The sequence below is a fragment of the Spermophilus citellus genome (genome assembly GCF_964194105.1).
Source record: "Spermophilus citellus genome assembly, chromosome: 2".
NCBI classification, from domain to species: Eukaryota; Metazoa; Chordata; class Mammalia; order Rodentia; family Sciuridae; genus Spermophilus; species Spermophilus citellus.
This window is the reverse complement of record NC_138183.1, coordinates 247,561,806-247,582,759: the sequence shown is the minus strand read 5'-3', so window position 1 is coordinate 247,582,759 and position 20,954 is coordinate 247,561,806. Positions and strand designations below refer to the sequence as shown.

The 20,954-nt window shown below is 40.0% G+C and overlaps 1 protein-coding gene across 2 annotated transcripts in view; it reads left to right on the top strand.

The window, feature by feature from the left end:
* The window catches only part of STX5 (syntaxin 5), a 28,484-nt gene that overhangs the window by 6,296 nt on the left and 1,234 nt on the right, over positions 1-20,954 (top strand). For both annotated transcript variants that reach the window (XM_081281376.1, XM_081281377.1), the window contains exons 6-10: positions 2,431-2,547; positions 2,624-2,680; positions 2,844-2,925; positions 3,387-3,493; positions 3,653-3,774. In XM_081281376.1, the coding sequence (XP_081137502.1) occupies positions 2,431-2,547; positions 2,624-2,680; positions 2,844-2,925; positions 3,387-3,493; positions 3,653-3,774 (485 nt within the window). The remainder of the gene's footprint in view (positions 1-2,430; positions 2,548-2,623; positions 2,681-2,843; positions 2,926-3,386; positions 3,494-3,652; positions 3,775-20,954) is intronic.

Here is a 20,954-nt window from a genome sequence, read left to right as displayed (position 1 = left end):
TGGCTCAGCAATAGAGAGCTCGCCTAGCACTGGCGGGACCCGGGTTCGATTCTCAGCACCACATAAAAATAAAGGCATTGTGTTGTGTCCATCTATAAAAAAAAAAGATATTCTTTCTCCTCTTCTCTTCTCTTCTCTTCTCTTCTCTTCTCTTCTCTCTCTCTCTTTCTTTAAAAAAAAAAAAAAAGAATAGCTTTTAGGTTTTTGGTCCGAGCATCTGGTGAATAGTGGTGCCATTTACCAAAAAGGAAAAAGAAAGGAGAGAATGGCTGTTTTCTTTTTTTTGGTACTGGGGATTGAACTCAGGGGCGCTAGAGCCATATTCCCAGCTCTATTTTGTACTTTATTTAGAGACAGTGTTTCACTGAGTGCTGAGATGCTGAGAGCCTGGGTTTTTGCTGAGGTTAGCTTTGAACTCATGATTCCCCTGCCTTAGCCTCCCGAGCTGCTGGGATTATTGTCATGCGCCCCCGTGCCCTGCCAAGAATAACTTTTTTTTTTTTTTTAATATTTTTTAGTTGTTGATGGACTTTTATTTATTTATATGTGGTGCTGAGAATCAGACCCAGTGCCTCACACATGCTAGGCAAGCACTCTACCACTGAGCCACAATCCCAGCCCAAGAATAGCTTTTTTTTCCCCCCACCAAGAATAGCTTTTGAGGGTAAATTAAAACCTGTTAAGTAAAAGAATTTTCTTTGTTAAATTTAAGGACAGAGATAAAATTGTAGTAACATTCTCAGCATGTTACATGGCACACTGTAAACAAATACAAAGCAATTATGGAGTTTTGTGTTTCAGTGTCATTTGGTGCTAAACATCAAACTCAGGGCCTCACACATGGCTAAGCACTCTCTCACTGAGCTAGCTACATCTCCAGCTCAGTCATAATGTTTAATAGAGTACTAAGTACACAGTAAGCACTCAGTAGATTACATTTGTATGGTAGCAAATAGCTGGGCTAAGGAGATGTGAGTATGTGATTAGGCGCTTCTCACTTGGGTGCCGTTGTGGGCCGTGGTGCCTTTTTAAAGCCAGAACCCTAGGGGAGATTTTGTCAGGGAGAAAATTTACAACCCTCCTGCCTCAGCTTCCTAAGTAGCTGTGCATCCCAGCACTCTGTTCTCTTGCTCTCTCTCTTTTTTTTTTTTTGGCAGTACTATCATCGAACCTAAGGCAAACATTGAACCACTGAGCTATATCCCCCGCCCTCTTTCTTTCTTACCTAAACTTGTTACATGGATTCTGGTGTTGCATCTAAGACCTTCTACAATATCCAAGAGAAAAATTCAGAACTTTTCTTTCTAGTCCTGTACTACTGTGTCTAGCTCTAGCCTATTTATTGATTCATTTATTTTGGTTCCAGAGATTGGACCCAAGGATGCTTCACTACTGAACCACATCCCCAACCCTTTTTTTCATTTTTTTTTTTTATATTTATTTTTTAGTTTTCGGCGGACACAACATCTTTGTTTATATGTGGTGCTGAGGATCGAACCCGGGCCGCATGCATGCCAGGCGAGCACGCTACTGCTTGAGCCACATCCCCATGCCCATTTTTTAAGAAATTTTTGAGATAGGGTCTCACTAAGTTGTTGAGACTGGCTTTGAATTCATGATCCTCCTGCCTCAGCCACCATGCCTGGTACTCTGGCCTATTTCTTATGTTCACTATTTATTCTTGACACCTCCTCTCCCCACCATTTCCTTATGGGGATGGAACCCAGATGCTAGCACATGCTCAGGAAGTACTCTACCACTGAGCTTCTACATCCCTAGGCTGCCTCTTTTCTTTCTTACCCTGGCTATGGCTATATTGGGACAAGCTTTCTCGGTCACTTGCTGGCTGCCACCTCCATTTTCTTTGTCTCACTTGTCCCTTCGCAGGCTGGTTTGGGGAGCAGTTGACACACTGGTGTAGAAAGCATGGCTCTGCTACTAACTCACTGTGTGTGACCTTGGACAATTCACAGTTTTACTCTTGATGTAATATTACAAATTATTTGTGTAAAAATCATTTTGTTGATTGCTCTGGAAAACTTTGGTTCCTTCAAGTCCTCCCTTTTCCTGAATATTGTATAGGTGCTTTGTTGGACAGCATGCTCTGGGTCCAAGATTTGTCCTGTGAAATGGTTTTGTAGCCTCATAGGGTGGAGCAGGACATAAGTGGAGGGGTAAATGAGAATCAGTCACCCATAAATGGATGAGGCCCTACTTTGCCTTTTTTTGGCTCTTCTCTGCAGGTACTGAGACAGAGCAAACACAAGAGCTTGGAAAATTCTAGCAAGCCCTTCTGATCTGACTGTCTGGGACACTCACTCCTGCTAGTAACTTTCATCCTGCCTTCCCTGCTAGAGATGACCATGGATAGAGACGCTGGCTGAGGACTCCTTGGTTAATACTCGGTTTTTCTATGGGCTCTTTTACCAGGACATCAATAGCCTCAACAAACAAATCGCTCAGCTTCAGGATTTTGTGAAGGCCAAGGGCAGCCAGAGTGGCCGGCACCTGCAGACCCATTCCAACACCATTGTGGTCTCCTTGCAGGTGGGACCTTGGGGATGGTGGGAGGGAGTGAGAAAACTGGATTTTCTTTGCTTGATTCTTTCTCCTTTTCTTCTAGTCAAAACTGGCTTCCATGTCCAATGACTTCAAATCAGTTTTAGAAGTGAGGACAGAGGTGAGAGGAATCTGAAAAAAGGGATAGAAATGTGGGAGTAAGGGCCCAAGAGAAAATGGAAAAGGGACAAGTTCCACAGGGTCATGGGGCTAAGAAGAGGGATCTCTTTAATATACTCACTTACAGAGGCATCAGGACCTTTGCATTTTTTCCCTAACCCCAGAATCTGAAGCAGCAGAGGAGCCGGCGGGAACAGTTCTCCCGGGCGCCTGTGTCAGCCCTGCCCCTTGCCCCCAACCACCTGGGTAAGTCACAGGCAATATGGGAAGCCCTGGTGGCTACTCTTGGTTACTGTGGCTGTGGTGGCATCTAGAGACAGGTATTGGATAGGAGAATGGAGGGGCCAGGAATTTGGTAGGCATTTCTTAGATGTCAGACCTGATTATGGGAATTCATTATCCACAATTAGTCTTCCACATTCTCTCTGTTGGGGGTGAATTCAATCATTTTGAGATTGAATTAGAGTGTCTAAATGTTTTGTGCACTTATTCGAATTCTCTCATTTAATTGTCACAACCACCCTTTGAAAAAGCAACTATTATTATCCCCATTTTACAGGTGAGGAAACTGAGACTCAGAGAGGTTAAATGATCTGTCCAGGGTCACAAGGCTAGTAAGTGCCAGAGCTGGGATTCAAATCCAGAGCATGTGGGCTTTGAACCTGCCTTTAACTATTAAGATGTGTCATGTCCTCTTTCTTCTGCAGGGGGAGGTCCTGTGGTTTTGGGGGCAGAGTCTCGTGCCTCCAGGGATGTAGCCATTGACATGATGGACTCCCGGACCAGCCAGCAACTGCAGCTCATTGATGAGCAGGTACTCAGGCTCTAAATTGAAGAGGATGAGCTCTTCTGTTCTCTGTGGGTCCCAAGACAGTGGAGTGTGCCATGGGTGGAATGGCAAGCTGGGAAAGTCCTAAAGACTCTTCCCTTGAAGAAGCTCATACTGCTAATTTGCTCTCTTCCTCCCCTAAAGGATTCCTATATCCAGAGTCGGGCAGATACCATGCAGAACATAGAGTCTACAATTGTTGAGCTGGGCTCCATCTTTCAGCAGTTGGCACACATGGTTAAGGAACAGGAGGAAACCATTCAGAGGTGAGGCACTGGCTTATCCCACATAGAGGAGCCTTCTTTTTCCTGTGGATTGGCATCTTGAAGTACCCAGTTTGATGTCCTTTGGAAGAGCAGAGTGGAATCTGCCAGCACATAAGGCCCAGGTCACCTGCTTCCGCTCACTCATTAAGTATTCGTTGAGCACCTGTTCCATGTCAGGTACTAGTCTAAGTGCTAGGTCTACAGTGAGGAATCCCTGTATAGTGAAGACTCTATAGCATGAAGCTCTCTCTGTAGTGTCTATATGGAATTTGATAGAGTGGGTATGGACAGCTGCTAAAAAGGAACTTAAAAGCAAGCAAATTTCAGGTACTATAGTAATAAGGGCTATTCAGAGACTTAAGTGGGAAAAGTGACTTGAGAGCTGTAATCTCATTGCATGCCTGTAATCTCAGTGGTTTGGGAGGCCGAAGCAGGAGGATTTGAACTCAAGCAGGAGAATCTTGAGTTCAAATCCAGCTTCAGCAATCTGGTGTGGCCCTAAATAGCTTAGTGTCTCAAAATTAAAAAGAAAAAGAAAGAAAGATAGAAAAGTGATTGAGAGCTGGGTGTGGTGGTGCTCACTGATAATCCCAGCTACTCTGGAGATTGAGGCAAAAGGAAGATCCCTTGAGCCCAAGAGTTTGAGAGTAGGCTAGGTAACATAGTGAGACCCTACCACAAAAAAGAAATAAGTAAAATACAATAAAAAAGAAGGCCACTGACTGGGTACATCATAGATTGAGTGGCAGGGAAGGCCACTCGGAAGAAGATAGGATATTTGTTTTAGTTAGTTAACTTTTTAACTAAAACAATTTTAGAGGAGGAAAAGTTTATTTGGGTCTAATGGTTTCAGAGGTCTTATTCCAAAGACCTACTCTGTTCCTCAGGGCTTGAGGTGAAGGAGAATATCAGGTCTGAAGTGTATGGTGAAGGAAAGAAGCTGAGAACATGGCACCAGGAACCAGAGATAGAGTGACAGAGATTCCCTCACCACAGACAAAATATATACCCCAAAGGCACCCTGCCCCCAATGATTTACCTCCTCCAGTCATACCTGCCTGATCTACAGTTACCACCTAGTTAATCCCTGTCAGTGGATTCATGCACTGATTAAGTTAATGTTCTCATAACTGAATCATTTCACCTGTAAACTTTGCATTTTCTTATACATGAGCTTTTGAGGAACACCTAAAAATCTAACCATAACATTCCACCCTTGGGTCCCAAAAGCTCATGCCTGCCTCACATGCAAAATGCATTTAGTCCATTTTCAAGAGTCCCCATGGTCTCAAAAGTTCCAGGATTTCCTAAAAGTACAAGTCCAAAGTCTCCTCTGAGACTCAAGGCAAACTCTCAGTGTGAGTCCCCATAAAAATCAAAAGCAAGTTTGGTGTGGTGGCACAGGCCTATAATCCCAGAGAGGCTCTGGCAAGAAGATCACAAGTTTGAGACCAGCCTCAGCAATTTAGCAGGGCCCTGTCTCAAAGTAAAAAAGGGGGGCTTGGATGTGGCTCAATGGTAAAGCACCTCTAGGTTCAATTCTAGGAACAACAACAACAACAAAAAAATCAAAAGTAAGTTATATATATCCAATATGAAGGCACAGAGTAAACATTTCCATTCCAAAAGGGAGAAAAGGAGAAATAGGGACATACAAAGGAGGGATGGGGCCAAAGCAGACCAAAATTCGGGTGGGCAAATAAATCCTATAGTTCTGTGTCCTGTTTCTGGGGCACATAGCATCTTGATATTCTCTGCAAAGGGTTTGTATAGCTCTGTGCCTGTGGCTTTGGTGGTGGCAGCTTACGTGGCCTCTTTCTCAGCTTTCTTAGGCAGACATTCCACGGTACTGGCATTTCTTAATCTCAAGGGTCTCCACTGCAGCTTTGGTTTCCTTCTCACATCTCCATGCATTTTTGCTTTCTATTCCTAATTATCACAATAAACTGCTGCCAACAATGCCCATACCACCAACTGAATGCTGTGCTGCCTAAAAATTCCTTCTGACAGATTATTTAGTCCATCACCATTAAATTCAGTGTCACAGAAAGTCTCAGGACATGGGCAAAAGGTAAACAGCACATGAATGGCCTCTAGTCAATTTCCAATAGTATTCTCCTTTTCCTCAGATCTCATGAACCCAGTCATAACTGTCTGCAATCCTATTGGCATTCTGGTTTTCTGAGCTCCCTTAATGGATAATTCCACTTAGAACATTCTAAAGCTTTTCATTACTAGACTTTCCAAATTTTCCTCATACAAATTCCAAAAAGCTTCTGAATCACATGGTTCGGGTACTTACAGCAGCAAACCCATTCCTGGTGCAAATTTCTGTTTTAGTCACATTTTTCATTGGTGCAACCAAAAGACCTGACACACACAATTTTAGAGGAGGAAAAGTTTATTTGGGTCTAATGGTTTCAGAGGTCTTATTCCATAGACCTACTCTGTTCCTCAGGACCTGAAGTAAAGCAGAATATCATGGCAGAAGTGTGTGATAGAGGAAAGCAGTTGGGAATATGGCACCTGGAAGCAAAGAGAGATGCAGAGAGACAGAGATTCCCTCACCACAAATAAAGTACAAAACCAAAGGCATGCCCCCAATGACCCAGCTCTAGCTACACCCTTACCTGCCCTATAGTTACCAGACAGTTAATCCCTATCAGTGTATTGATGCACTGATTAGGTTAAGGCTCTCATAACCTAATCATTTCACCTGTAAGCCTTCTTACATTGCCTTACACATGAGCATTTGGGAAACGCCTAAAATCTAACAATAACATTATTACTGCCAGGTATGGTGGCATACACCAGCAAATCAGGAGGCTAAAACAGGAAGATTGCAAGTTCAAGACCAGTCTCAGCAATTTAGGGAGGCCCTAAGCAACTTGGTGAGACTCTGTCTCAAAATAAAAAATAAAAGGGGCTGAGGATATGGCTCAGTGGTTAAGCACCTGATACAAAAAAAGGTTACAAGATTTGACTGTGTGTGTGTGTGTGTGTGTATCCATGTATCCCCAGTTCTAGGGATCAGACTTAGGTCCTTACACAGGCTAGGCAAACACTGAACCACTGAGCTACACCCCTAGCTGAGTCTCATAAAAGGATTAGCTGGGCATGGTGATATGTGCCTGTAATCCCAGCAGTTTGGGAGACTGAGGCGGGAGGATTACAAGTTTGAAGGCAATTTAGCTAGGCCCTAAGCAACTTGGTGAGATCCTGTCTCAGATAAAAAACTGAAAAGGGCTAGGGATGTGGCTCAGTGGTTAAGCACCCCTGGATTCAATCTCCAGTACTTAAAAAAAAATGAATTAATCTTTTGGTAACATTGTAGGTCTCTAGGACAGTACAGAAGCAGGGAGATCATTGTAGAGGCCTTTTCAGTAATTTAGGCAGGAGATCATGATAGCAGTGGGGGTGGTGGTGAATAGTTATTTATATATAAAGTTTAAGGTTATCTGAGCTAAATAAAGAGTATTAAAGAAGTGGAACTGGGTATGGTGGCCCACACCTATAATCCCAGTAACTGTGCAGGCTGAGGCAGAAGGCTCACAAGTTTGATGCCATTCTTGGCAACTTAGTGAAACCCTGTTTCAAAAATTAAAAAAAAAACAAAACAAAGGATTGAGGAAATAGCTCAGTGGTAGAATGCTTCTGGGTTAACTCTCTAGTTTAAATTAAAAAGAAGGAATAGAATGAAGGGTGGAGTTTATGATAATTCAGGTTTTGGACTTGAGCAAGCGAGTGCCTTCACTTAAAATAGGGCTGGCTACCTTGGGTGGAGTAAGTGTTAAGGAGAAAATAAGCTCCTTAAGTTCAACACCTCCATACTTAGACATTTAAGTGGAGATATTTAACAGACTGATTGCTATATGGAGAGCTGGAAAGAAATGTGGGCAGAATTGGATTTTTTTTTTTTTTCCTCCTCAGTACAGGATATTGAACCCAGGGGTACTTTGTTACTTTTATTTTGAGACAAGGTCTTCTTAAGTGGCCTGGATCTTGCAAATCTTCTGCCTCAGCCTCCCAAGTAGCTGAAATTATAGGTTTTTAATCACAGAATTGGACTTTGAAACTGAATAAGGAGTACATTATAAAGAGGAAAAATGAAGCCCTGAGTTCCTGGGCCATATTTTAATTCAAGTATTAATTCTGGGAGAACACTAAAAATGAGACCAGCTGGGAAGGAAGAATAAAAATAAATATGGTCCTAGGAGGCAACAAAATGAGTAAGGAAAGAGTGTCAGTTGGGATAAATGTTGCTGACAGGCCAGCAAGATGGAAGCTGAGAATTTAATCAGTGTTTTATTTAGTTCATTAACTTTTTTTTTTTTTTTTTTGGCACTAGGGATTGAACCCAGGGACACTTTACCACTGAGCCACATCCCCAGCCTTTTTTACTTTTTATTTTGAGACTGGGTCTCTCTAAGTTGCTGAGGCTGGCCTTGAACTTGAACTTGAACTTGTGATCTTCCTGCCTCAGACAGGAACTGATTAAAATTCATTTTCAACTCCATTTAAATTTATCTGTTGGTATTATAGCTATTTGTTATTGACTTTTTTTTAAATGCTTGCTTTAGAGATTGTAGTATGCATCATTAGCTTTTCAGAGTTACTTTGTATAAAATGAAAGAACTTTGCCATCTTTTCTCTAATCTTTAAGCTATGTATTATCATATTTGTTGCATCTACATAATTTTATATAAATCTTACAGTACACTATTATAATTTTTATTTTAAAGGTAAGTGTATTTAATGAAACTAAGAGGGGAAGCTGTTCTCTTTACTGTTTCCAGTGCTTTCTTCTTTCCTAAAAATATCCAAGTCACCCTTGACATGACTTCCCTTTAACTTGAAAGAAGTACTTCCCCTTAGCACTTTTGCAGCAGTACAATCTGCTGGTGACAGATTCTTTCAGTTTGTTTTTATCTGAAAATGTATTTACTTGCTTTTTTTTTTTTTTAAATGGTGCTGAGGTTGATTCCAGGACTTGTGGGTACTCTCTTATCTTTGGTTTTTAGCAGTTGACTATGATATATGTAGACATTTTTTTTTTAAAGAAAGAGTGAGAGAGAGAGAGAGAGAGAGAGAGAGAGAGAATTTTTTTTTTAATATTTATTTTTTAGTTCTCGGCGGACACAACATCCTTGTTTGTATGTGGTGCTGAGGATCGAACCCGGGTCGCACGCATGCGAGGCGAACGCGCTACCGCTTGAGCCACATCCCCAGCCCTGTAGACATGTTTTTTTTGTATTTATTCTGTTTTTTTTTTTTTTTTTTTTTGAGGGGAGTGTTCTCTGAGATTCTTAAATCTGTGAATTTATGTCTCTCACCAAATTTTAGAAGTATATGGCCATTACATTTTTCTACCTCTTCCTATCATCTTTATCTGAGAATACATATGTGTATATACATGTTCTATTATATATATGTCTATTCCTTTCCAATGTCCTCTTCAGTCTGCTGTTAAGCCTATCTTGTGAATTTTTAACTTCATCTATCATATTTTTCACGGTTGTTGATTTTTGTTTTTTTTTTTTTTTTAAAGAGAGAGTGAGAGAGAGAGGGAGACAGAGAGAGAGAGATAATTTTTAATATTTATTTATTTATTTTTTCTTAGTTCTCGGCGGATACAACATCTTCGTTTGTATGTGGTACTGAGGATCGAACCCGGGCCGCACGCACGCTAGGCGAGCGCGCTACCGCTTGAGCCACATCCCCAGCCCCTGATTTTTGTTTTTATTTTTGTTTTTTGTGGTGCTGGGGATGAAACCCAGGGCCTTGTGCATGCGAGGCAAGCACTGTACCAACTGAGCTATGTCCCCAGCCCATTTTTCAGTTTTAAATTGCCATATGGTTCTTTCTTCCTTTCTCTCTGTGTGTGTGTGTGTGTGTGTGTGTGTGTGTGTGTGTGTGTGGTGTTAGGGTTTGTACCCAGGGCCTCTTGCTAGGCAAGCACTTTATCACTGAGGTGGAACCCCAGCCATCTATAGTTTGTGTTTATATGCTGAAATTTACTACATTTCAGTCATTATTACAATAACCACTTTAAGATCCTTGTTTGCTAATTTCCAATGTATGAGTTATCCTAGGTTTTGTCATACTCTTTGCCTTGTTCTGAATATAGGTCAGATCACACTTTCTTATTTCACTGTATGTTTACCAATTTTTTGTACGTCATGATTGATACATTATAGAATTTCTGTTTCCCTAGAGAATGTTGACTTTTTTTTTTTTTTGGTGGTACTGGGGATTGAACCCAGGGACACTTTACCACTGAGCCACATCCCCAGCCTTTTTTACTTTTTATTTTGAGACTGGGTCTCTCTAAGTTGCTGAGGCTGGCCTTGAACTTGAACTTGAACTTGTGATCTTCCTGCCTCAGACAGGAACTGATTAAAATTCATTTTCAACTCCATTTAAATTTATCTGTTGGTATTATAGCTATTTGTTATTGACTTTTTTTTAAATGCTTGCTTTAGAGATTGTAGTATGCATCATTAGCTTTTCAGAGTTACTTTGTATAAAATGAAAGAACTTTGCCATCTTTAATCTTTAAGCTATGTATTATCGTATTTGTTGCATCTACATAATTTTATATAAATCTTACAGTACACTATTATAATTTTTATTTTAAAGGTAAGTGTATTTAATGAAACTAAGAGGGGAAGCTGTTCTCTTTACTGTTTCCAGTGCTTTCTTCTTTCCTAAAAATATCCAAGTCACCCTTGACATGACTTCCCTTTAACTTGAAAGAAGTACTTCCCCTTAGCACTTTTGCAGCAGTACAATCTGCTGGTGACAGATTCTTTCAGTTTGTTTTTATCTGAAAATGTATTTACTTGCTTTTTTTTTTTTTTAAATGGTGCTGAGGTTGATTCCAGGACTTGTGGGTACTCTCTTATCTTTGGTTTTTAGCAGTTGACTATGATATATGTAGACATTTTTTTTTTAAAGAAAGAGTGAGAGAGAGAGAGAGAGAGAGAGAGAATTTTTTTTTTAATATTTATTTTTTAGTTCTCGGCGGACACAACATCCTTGTTTGTATGTGGTGCTGAGGATCGAACCCGGGTCGCACGCATGCGAGGCGAACGCGCTACCGCTTGAGCCACATCCCCAGCCCTGTAGACATGTTTTTTTTGTATTTATTCTGTTTTTTTTTTTTTTTTTTTTGAGGGGAGTGTTCTCTGAGATTCTTAAATCTGTGAATTTATGTCTCTCACCAAATTTTAGAAGTATATGGCCATTACATTTTTCTACCTCTTCCTATCATCTTTATCTGAGAATACATATGTGTATATACATGTTCTATTATATATATGTCTATTCCTTTCCAATGTCCTCTTCAGTCTGCTGTTAAGCCTATCTTGTGAATTTTTAACTTCATCTATCATATTTTTCACGGTTGTTGATTTTTGTTTTTGTTTTTTTTTTTAAAGAGAGAGTGAGAGAGAGAGGGAGACAGAGAGAGAGAGATAATTTTTAATATTTATTTATTTATTTTTTCTTAGTTCTCGGCGGATACAACATCTTCGTTTGTATGTGGTACTGAGGATCGAACCCGGGCCGCACGCACGCTAGGCGAGCGCGCTACCGCTTGAGCCACATCCCCAGCCCCTGATTTTTGTTTTTATTTTTGTTTTTTGTGGTGCTGGGGATGAAACCCAGGGCCTTGTGCATGCGAGGCAAGCACTGTACCAACTGAGCTATGTCCCCAGCCCATTTTTCAGTTTTAAATTGCCATATGGTTCTTTCTTCCTTTCTCTCTGTGTGTGTGTGTGTGTGTGTGTGTGTGTGTGTGTGGTGTTAGGGTTTGTACCCAGGGCCTCTTGCTAGGCAAGCACTTTATCACTGAGGTGGAACCCCAGCCATCTATAGTTTGTGTTTATATGCTGAAATTTACTACATTTCAGTCATTATTACAATAACCACTTTAAGATCCTTGTTTGCTAATTTCCAATGTATGAGTTATCCTAGGTTTTGTCATACTCTTTGCCTTGTTCTGAATATAGGTCAGATCACACTTTCTTATTTCACTGTATGTTTACCAATTTTTTGTACGTCATGATTGATACATTATAGAATTTCTGTTTCCCTAGAGAATGTTGACTTTTTTTTTTTTTTTGGTGGTACTGGGGATTGAACCCAGGGACACTTTACCACTGAGCCACATCCCCAGCCTTTTTTACTTTTTATTTTGAGACTGGGTCTCTCTAAGTTGCTGAGGCTGGCCTTGAACTTGAACTTGAACTTGTGATCTTCCTGCCTCAGACAGGAACTGATTAAAATTCATTTTCAACTCCATTTAAATTTATCTGTTGGTATTATAGCTATTTGTTATTGACTTTTTTTTAAATGCTTGCTTTAGAGATTGTAGTATGCATCATTAGCTTTTCAGAGTTACTTTGTATAAAATGAAAGAACTTTGCCATCTTTTCTCTAATCTTTAAGCTATGTATTATCGTATTTGTTGCATCTACATAATTTTATATAAATCTTACAGTACACTATTATAATTTTTATTTTAAAGGTAAGTGTATTTAATGAAACTAAGAGGGGAAGCTGTTCTCTTTACTGTTTCCAGTGCTTTCTTCTTTCCTAAAAATATCCAAGTCACCCTTGACATGACTTCCCTTTAACTTGAAAGAAGTACTTCCCCTTAGCACTTTTGCAGAAGTACAATCTGCTGGTGACAGATTCTTTCAGTTTGTTTTTATCTGAAAATGTATTTACTTGCTTTTTTTTTTTTTTAAATGGTGCTGAGGTTGATTCCAGGACTTGTGGGTACTCTCTTATCTTTGGTTTTTAGCAGTTGACTATGATATATGTAGACATTTTTTTTTTAAAGAAAGAGTGAGAGAGAGAGAGAGAGAGAGAGAGAATTTTTTTTTTAATATTTATTTTTTAGTTCTCGGCGGACACAACATCCTTGTTTGTATGTGGTGCTGAGGATCGAACCCGGGTCGCACGCATGCGAGGCGAACGCGCTACCGCTTGAGCCACATCCCCAGCCCTGTAGACATGTTTTTTTTGTATTTATTCTGTTTTTTTTTTTTTTTTTTTTTGAGGGGAGTGTTCTCTGAGATTCTTAAATCTGTGAATTTATGTCTCTCACCAAATTTTAGAAGTATATGGCCATTACATTTTTCTACCTCTTCCTATCATCTTTATCTGAGAATACATATGTGTATATACATGTTCTATTATATATATGTCTATTCCTTTCCAATGTCCTCTTCAGTCTGCTGTTAAGCCTATCTTGTGAATTTTTAACTTCATCTATCATATTTTTCACGGTTGTTGATTTTTGTTTTTGTTTTTTTTTTTAAAGAGAGAGTGAGAGAGAGAGGGAGACAGAGAGAGAGAGATAATTTTTAATATTTATTTATTTATTTTTTCTTAGTTCTCGGCGGATACAACATCTTCGTTTGTATGTGGTACTGAGGATCGAACCCGGGCCGCACGCACGCTAGGCGAGCGCGCTACCGCTTGAGCCACATCCCCAGCCCCTGATTTTTGTTTTTATTTTTGTTTTTTGTGGTGCTGGGGATGAAACCCAGGGCCTTGTGCATGCGAGGCAAGCACTGTACCAACTGAGCTATGTCCCCAGCCCATTTTTCAGTTTTAAATTGCCATATGGTTCTTTCTTCCTTTCTCTCTGTGTGTGTGTGTGTGTGTGTGTGTGTGTGTGTGTGTGTGGTGTTAGGGTTTGTACCCAGGGCCTCTTGCTAGGCAAGCACTTTATCACTGAGGTGGAACCCCAGCCATCTATAGTTTGTGTTTATATGCTGAAATTTACTACATTTCAGTCATTATTACAATAACCACTTTAAGATCCTTGTTTGCTAATTTCCAATGTATGAGTTATCCTAGGTTTTGTCATACTCTTTGCCTTGTTCTGAATATAGGTCAGATCACACTTTCTTATTTCACTGTATGTTTACCAATTTTTTGTACGTCATGATTGATACATTATAGAATTTCTGTTTCCCTAGAGAATGTTGACTTTTTTTTTTTTTTTGGTGGTACTGGGGATTGAACCCAGGGTCTCACACATGTTAGGTAAATGCTGTACCTCTGAGGTACATCCGGATTCCCAAGAACGTTGACTTTTGTTTTTGCAAGCAATTAACTTGGCTGAACTAGGGTAGCTGATTTTTACATTTTGTATGATATTTCTAGTTGTTATTTGTGGAATGCGTTGGCCAGTAGGACCTACCTAGCCATTACTGGAATTAGAACCTTGAAGAGTAAGAAGAGGGCATTGGATTCAGCTATATAGATGTTCATGACTTTGATTCAGGTTCAGTGGAGGAATGGGAAGAAAAACCTGAATGAGCTGGGTGTGGGGGCACACACCTGAAGAAGAGGCTGAGGCAGGGTGATCACAAATTCAAAGTCAGCCTCAGCAATTTAATGAGGCCCTAAGCAACTTAGTGAGACCCTGTCTGAAAATAAAAAATAAAAAGTGCTGGGGATATATCTCAGTGGTTAAGTGTCTCTGGGTTCAATTCCTGGTACAAAAAAAAAAAAAATTAAAAAAGGACTAGAGGTGTACTCAACTGGTAAAACTCTCCTTGGTCTACCCTGAGGAAAAAGGAAAAAAGAGAAAGAGGCCAGGAGCTGTGGTACATACCTGTAATCCTATAATCCCGGTCACTCAGGATACTGAGGCAGAAGAATCTCAAATTCAAGGCCAGCCTCAGACACTTAGGGAGAACCTGTCTCAAATAAAAAGGGCAGGGGATGTAACTTTGGGACATAGAGCCCCTGGGTTCAAACCCCAGTTCAGCAAAATAGATTAGATTGATAAAGGGGTAAAACAATTAGAAAAAAAGTAAGAACAGAGCAAAAGAGTAATTAGAAAAAACAGACAATTCTTTCGAGGAGCTTTGCTTCAGAGTGAGCAAGGAATGGAGCAAATGTCTGTGGGAGAAATGAGTCAGAAGTAGGTCCTTTTTGAGCTGGGCACATAGCTCAGTTGGTAGAGTGCTTGCTTCGCATGCACAAGGCCCTGGGTTCAATCCCCAGCATCACAAAAGGAAAAAGAATTAGTTGCTTTTTGTGGAAAGAAAGTAGGGAGAAAGGGAACTTTAATTTTTTTTTTTTTTTAATTTCAAATGCTTCTGGGCTGGGGATGTGGCTCAAGCGGTAATGTGCTCCCCTGGCATGCGCGGGGTGCTGGGTTCGATCCTCAGCTCCCCATAAAATAAAGATGTCTGTCCACCGAAAACTGAAAAATAAATAAATAAATAAATTTCAAATGCTTCCATATAGTTAGTTTAGGTTTTATTTATAAAGAGAGCAAAAGCACAGTTTGACAGAATCTGTAGCATACTAAGGGACAAGCATTGAATTAATTTCATTGTTCTCTATTGAAATGTGTCACACTGGGTCTAATTTATTTTTTAGCACCTTCATTCGGCATATTGTTTCTTTTTTTTCTTTTTCTTTTTTGTGGTGCTGGGGATTGAATTCAGGGCCTTATACATGCATGGCAAGCCCTCTACCAACTGAGCTATACCCCCAGCCCTGGGCATATTGTTTCTTTAATGAAGACATTAGCAATTCTTAAAAAATAAATACATAATTGAAAATAAGGAATTAGTTGCTTTTTGTTAATGAAAAATTTAAAATTCACCAAAAAGTTGAAATAGGGGCTGGCGATGTGGCTCAAGCGGTAGCGCGCTCGCCTAGCGTGCGTGCGGCCCGGGTTTGATCCTCAGCACCACATACAAACGAAGATGTTGTGTCCGCCGAGAACTAAGAAAAAATAAATAAATGTTAAAATTCTCTCTCTCTCTGTCCCCCTCTCTCTCACTCTCTCTCTAAAAAAAAAAAAAAAGTTGTAATAACCATATTAAACACACATATATCTAGCACCTAAATTCAAAAGTTGTTAACATTTGGCTGCTTATCTTTTATTTTTCTGAACCATTTCAAAGAGACTGCAGGTATCATGATACTTTATCTCTAGATACTTCAACAAGTTTCTCCTGAGAATGAATTTGACAAAAACCATAAGCTGTTACCACATCCATGAAAATTAACAATTTCCTAATATTATTTAATATCCAGGCAGTGTTCAGATTTTTCCATTTATCCCCAAGCTGTTTTTTGTTTTTATCTTTTTTTTAAAACCATTGAAAGAAATATTTATTATTGGTGGGAAGCAAGACAATTTTACAGAAGAATGTTCTGGAAAATTATGGAAGCTTTTGCTCCCCAGCTCTGTTACTGAGTCTACCAAGATGCTCATGGGACGATGCAATCCCCATGCTTACTTCTAAAGTGGGTATATTAAAGAGTTTTTAGAGATCCTGAGATCTGAGAGAGATTAGTGTCTGAGCCTCTCAGTTTGCAGGAACATGGTGGCTCCCTGAGTCTGTTGCAGGATAGAGTACACTTTCTGGCTGTCTCTGGGCTTGGGCTGCTGAGGTCATGAAAGCTAGCAAAACAAAGGCCTTGCCTCTGCAGCTGGGTCCTGTTTTCCCCTCATGGGCCCCTGGGAACAGATGCTTCTCACAAAGCTGACTCAAGGGGGAAGGAGATGCTCTTTTGGAAAATGCCTCCTGGTACCAGGCTTGGAGCAGCCATCATCAAGGATACCTCAACCTCCTCTCCACTGGCAGCTGAATATACATCTCCCTTTGTGCAGGGCAGTTAACACTTGCTGTCCTAGAGTAATAATCTTTTTTTTTTTTTTTTTTTTTAGTAATTATATTTTCAAAAGCATCCCAGTTTGGGTGAAAAATTATGGCTATCATCCTACAGTGACAAGGCCCTACATGTTTATGTATTCTGCTGTCTTGATTGCCAAAACAAAGCATACCTCAAACTCCAGTGGGGTTAAGTAAATTCAGAATGGGTGGCAGAGGGTTCCTAACATTCTGATGTAGTATGACAGACTGGCAGAAGCCTTATCTGGCAGCCCCAGGGTCTTGGGCAAGCCAGGAAGCCAGGTGACTACTCTGGGACATATCCTGCCCAAGTTCAGAAAAGCAGGTCAGAAGGTCATGGAGCATCCTGACCCCACCCAGTCTCTGTGGGCAGAATATCTGTATGTTCTTTCTCTAGTGCTCTGCCCAAACTTTTTTTTTAATGGTTTTTATTAATTTTTGCCGTACTGGGGATTGAGCCCAGCAGAGCTCTACCACTGAACTATATCTCCAGCCCTTTTTGCTTTTTATTTTAATTTTTTCTTTTTTGCTGAGTTGCTGAGGCTGACTTTGAACTTGCAGTCTTCCTGTCTCAGCTTCCTGAGCCAAAGACATGTGACACTCGCCCAGCTGCTTTATATTTTGAGACAGGATCTCACTAAGTTGCTCAGTCTGCCTTTGAACTTGTGACCCTCCTATCTCAGCTTCCCAAGTACTTGGTATTACAGGTGTGTACTACTGAACGCCGCTATAATAGCTTTTTTTTTTTTTTTTAAGATATAATTTTTAGGGCTGGGGATGTGGCTCAAGCGGTAACACGCTTGCCTGGCATGCGTGGGGCGCTGGGTTCGATCCTTAGCACCACATAAAAAAATAAAGATGTTGTGTCCACTGAAAACTGAAAAACAAATATTAAAAAATTCTCTCTCTTAAAAAAATGATATATATTTTTTAGTTGTAGTTGGACACAATACCCTTATTTATTTATTTATTTATTTAATGTGGTGTTGGGAATCGAATCCAGGACCTCGGACGTGCTAGGTGAGTGCTCTACCACTGAGCCACAACCCCAGCCCTATAATAGCTTTTAAAAAATCAAATTCAAGCTGGGCATGGGTAGTACATGCCTGTGATCCCAGCAACGTGGGAGACTGAGGCAGGAGAAGCGACAGTTCAAAGCCAGCCTCAGCAACTTAAGAGAGGCTCTAAACAACTCAGAAAGATACCCCCCCACACACACACACACAGATTTCTCTAAATAAAATTCAAAAAAGGTCTGGGGATGTGGCTCAGTGCTTAAGTGCCCCTGGGTTCAATCCCTGGTACCAGCACCACTCTCCCATCCCCCTTCCCCCACTCCAAAAAAATCCAAGGGACCAGGAAAGACTAAACTAGTTTCAAGGAAACTTCCACCCCACTCAGTACCCTGCCTTCTCATCTGTTACCAGCTCCTCTTTCAGCTAAATCCTAGACTTATAAACTGGATCCCTTTTCCTCTGATCTCCTCAAGGACATCATTTGTTTTGTTTAAGGTACTGGAAATTGAACCCAGGGGTGCTCTACCACTGAGCTGCAACCCCAAACCTTTTTTACTTTTTATTTTGAGACAGGGTCTCATTACATTACCTAGGTTAACCTTGAACTCTTTATCCTCCTGCCTTAGCCTCCTGAAGTAGCTGGAATTACAGACGGGCACTACTGTGTTGGGCTTAAGCACTTTCTTGAGAAACCTAATTTTTAAAAATTGTTAATAGTATCTTTATTTTACTTATTTATTAATATGTGGTGCTGAGAATCGAACCCAGTGCCTCACACATGCCAGGCAAGTGCGCTACTGCTGAACCACAGCCATAGCCCCAGCCACTAGAAACCACTAATTTGTGGGGTTGGGTTTTTTTTTTTTTTTGGTAGTGCTAGGGATTGAACCCAGGGCTTTGTGCATGTGAGGCAAGCACTTTGCCAACTGAGCTATATATCCCCAGCCCCTGAGAAATCACTAATTTAATATGAAGTTCAATGAGTAGATTCCCAAGCCTCAATTTATAATCTCTGTATGTAAGACCTGAGAATTTTTTAATTTTTGAGAAACTAAAAAATAGGTGGCTTTTTCAACATAATTACCCGATCTAATGTTACTGGATCATTTTCTTTTTTGTAAATAAAGATATCAAATACAGAAAAGTTGGGAGGATAGTTTAATGAAGACCTTTATTCCCTCAGGTACAGTTGTAAAAATTTTTTCTCATTTGCTTTCCCTCCCTAATGAATCCTTTGAGAATAGGGCAAACATTATGAAAGTTCATCCCCAGATTCTTCAACATGCCCCTTGCTAAAGGTAAAATGTTCTGAACAGTTACAATGCCATTAACATAACAAAGAAAAGTAACAGTAGTTTCCCAACACTTCATACCTGGTCCATATTTGGATTTCTCCAACTGGATTTTTTTTTTTTAAGTTTTTAGTTTATTTTCCTTCAGATCAAAACCCAGACAAGACTCACACCTGTTTGATTCTTATGTCTATTTTGTATTTTTATATGTCCTTTTGTATTTTTTTTTGGTGACATCACAAAAGGTTTTGGTTCAGTGTTTCCAGATAATCAGATTAAGACCAATTTTGATGTGATGATTGCATTAGTGGACACTCACTTGATGAGGGTTAATCCTTTATTGGTGATGCAGTTTGGTCACATGTTTAAAGTGGTGACCATCAGACTTAAGTATTTGTGGAGTGATGCTTTGAATTGGTGTGAATGTTTTGCTTCTACCACACAGTGATCCTTGCTTGTCATTTTTTAGATTGTGTAAAATGGTGTTTCTCTATCATTTCTTCTACACTTATTATTTGACTTCTGTAAAGAAGCTTTCTCTTTTTTTAAGTTACCACTATGGAATTGTTAGGGGGTTTTTGTTTTTGTTTTTATTCAATATATTCTAATCCATTAGCATATTTTTTTTCTTTCTGGTACTGGGAATTTAATTCAGAAGTACTCTACCAGTTAGCTATATCCCCGGCTTCTTGTTTTTGAGAAAGGGTCCTTGCTAAGCTTCTGAGGCTGACCTCAAACTTGTGATTGTCCTGCTTCAGCCTCCCAAGTACCTGGGATTACAATCCTGTACCAGTGCTCCTAGTTCAGCATTATTTTTTTATGATGATCAAGTTTCCTAAATATGACCCTATGGAGCCCCGCTTCAGGTCAGCTTCTGTGTCCTCTTAACATGATTCCCTTATTCTTTTTTTAGGGGGAGCAGGGTACCAGAGATTGAACTCAGGGGCACTTGACCACTTAGCCACATCCTCAGCCCTGCTTTGCATTTTATTTAGAGATAGGGTCTCACTTAACACACCTCACTTTTTTGCTGAAGCTGGCTTTGAATTTGCAATTGTCCTGTTTCAGCTTTCCAAGTCACGGGGATTATAGATGTGTGTCGCTACACCTAGCTCAGATTGCATTTATTAAGTTTATCCTTTTTTGTTAAGCACAGCCATTCATAATTGCCAAGAAGAGCTTCATTTGGTATAACAAATATATCTACACTGAGAAATGTAATTATGTCCTGAAGCTAGTAAACCTTAGTTAGCCTCTTCAACATAAAAATGGAATCACAGTCCTTATGACTGTCTTCCCAAAACCTTGGACTTGGAGCCATTGGCCATCTATTCTTACTTTCCAACTGGATTGCCAGACCCCACCCAATCCATACTTACAGCTCACAAAAATCTTTGTTCCCAGGGACTTCCTTTGCAAAGGCCAGAGTTTTTTTCTGTCATGCACCATTGAATGATAGGGGATATTTTATTTGAAATTTGTCCTTAGGCAAAATCAAATAGCTATGATGTCACTAGACAATGTAATCTTATAGGACCACTATGATAAATACTACCCACTGTAAATTGAAACATTGTTGTTTGGTACCTAATTATATTTTGGTTTTAGGGTTGCATATGCAGGTCGGCTCCAAGTGTTTTTGCTTTGCTCAGTAATTTCTCAAGAAATTGTTCCTCTAAGGACTTCTCTATTCTTGGGAGAGAATGTTCTCCTGTCTACAGCTTTTCTTATCTTCTGACTTCCTGTCTATACCATTTAAGTTTTTCCTCCTCTCTGACTCGGAATGAGGATATCCTGAGTATAATGGTCTGTGAACTTTTTCCCCTAATTGCAAATACTGTACATGCCCTAGGGATCGTGGCGCACGCCTATAATCCTATCAGCTTGAGAGGCTGAAGCAGGAGGATCACAAGTTTGAGGCCATCCCGAGCAACTTAGCAAGACCCTGTCTCAAAATAAAAAGGGCTGGGGTTGTAGCTCAATGGTAGAGCACCCCTGGCTTCAATATCCAATACTATGAAAATAAAAAAACAAAAACAAAAACCAGATACATGTTTATTAGATAAAAATGAATAAATACAGCAAAATTTTAGCAAAAATTTTATCTAATATTTTGGGGGTTTATGTGGGTTGGGGACTTCATACCAACTCATTGCATAAAGTCTAAGGAGAGAAAGGATTTGTGTTTCTCA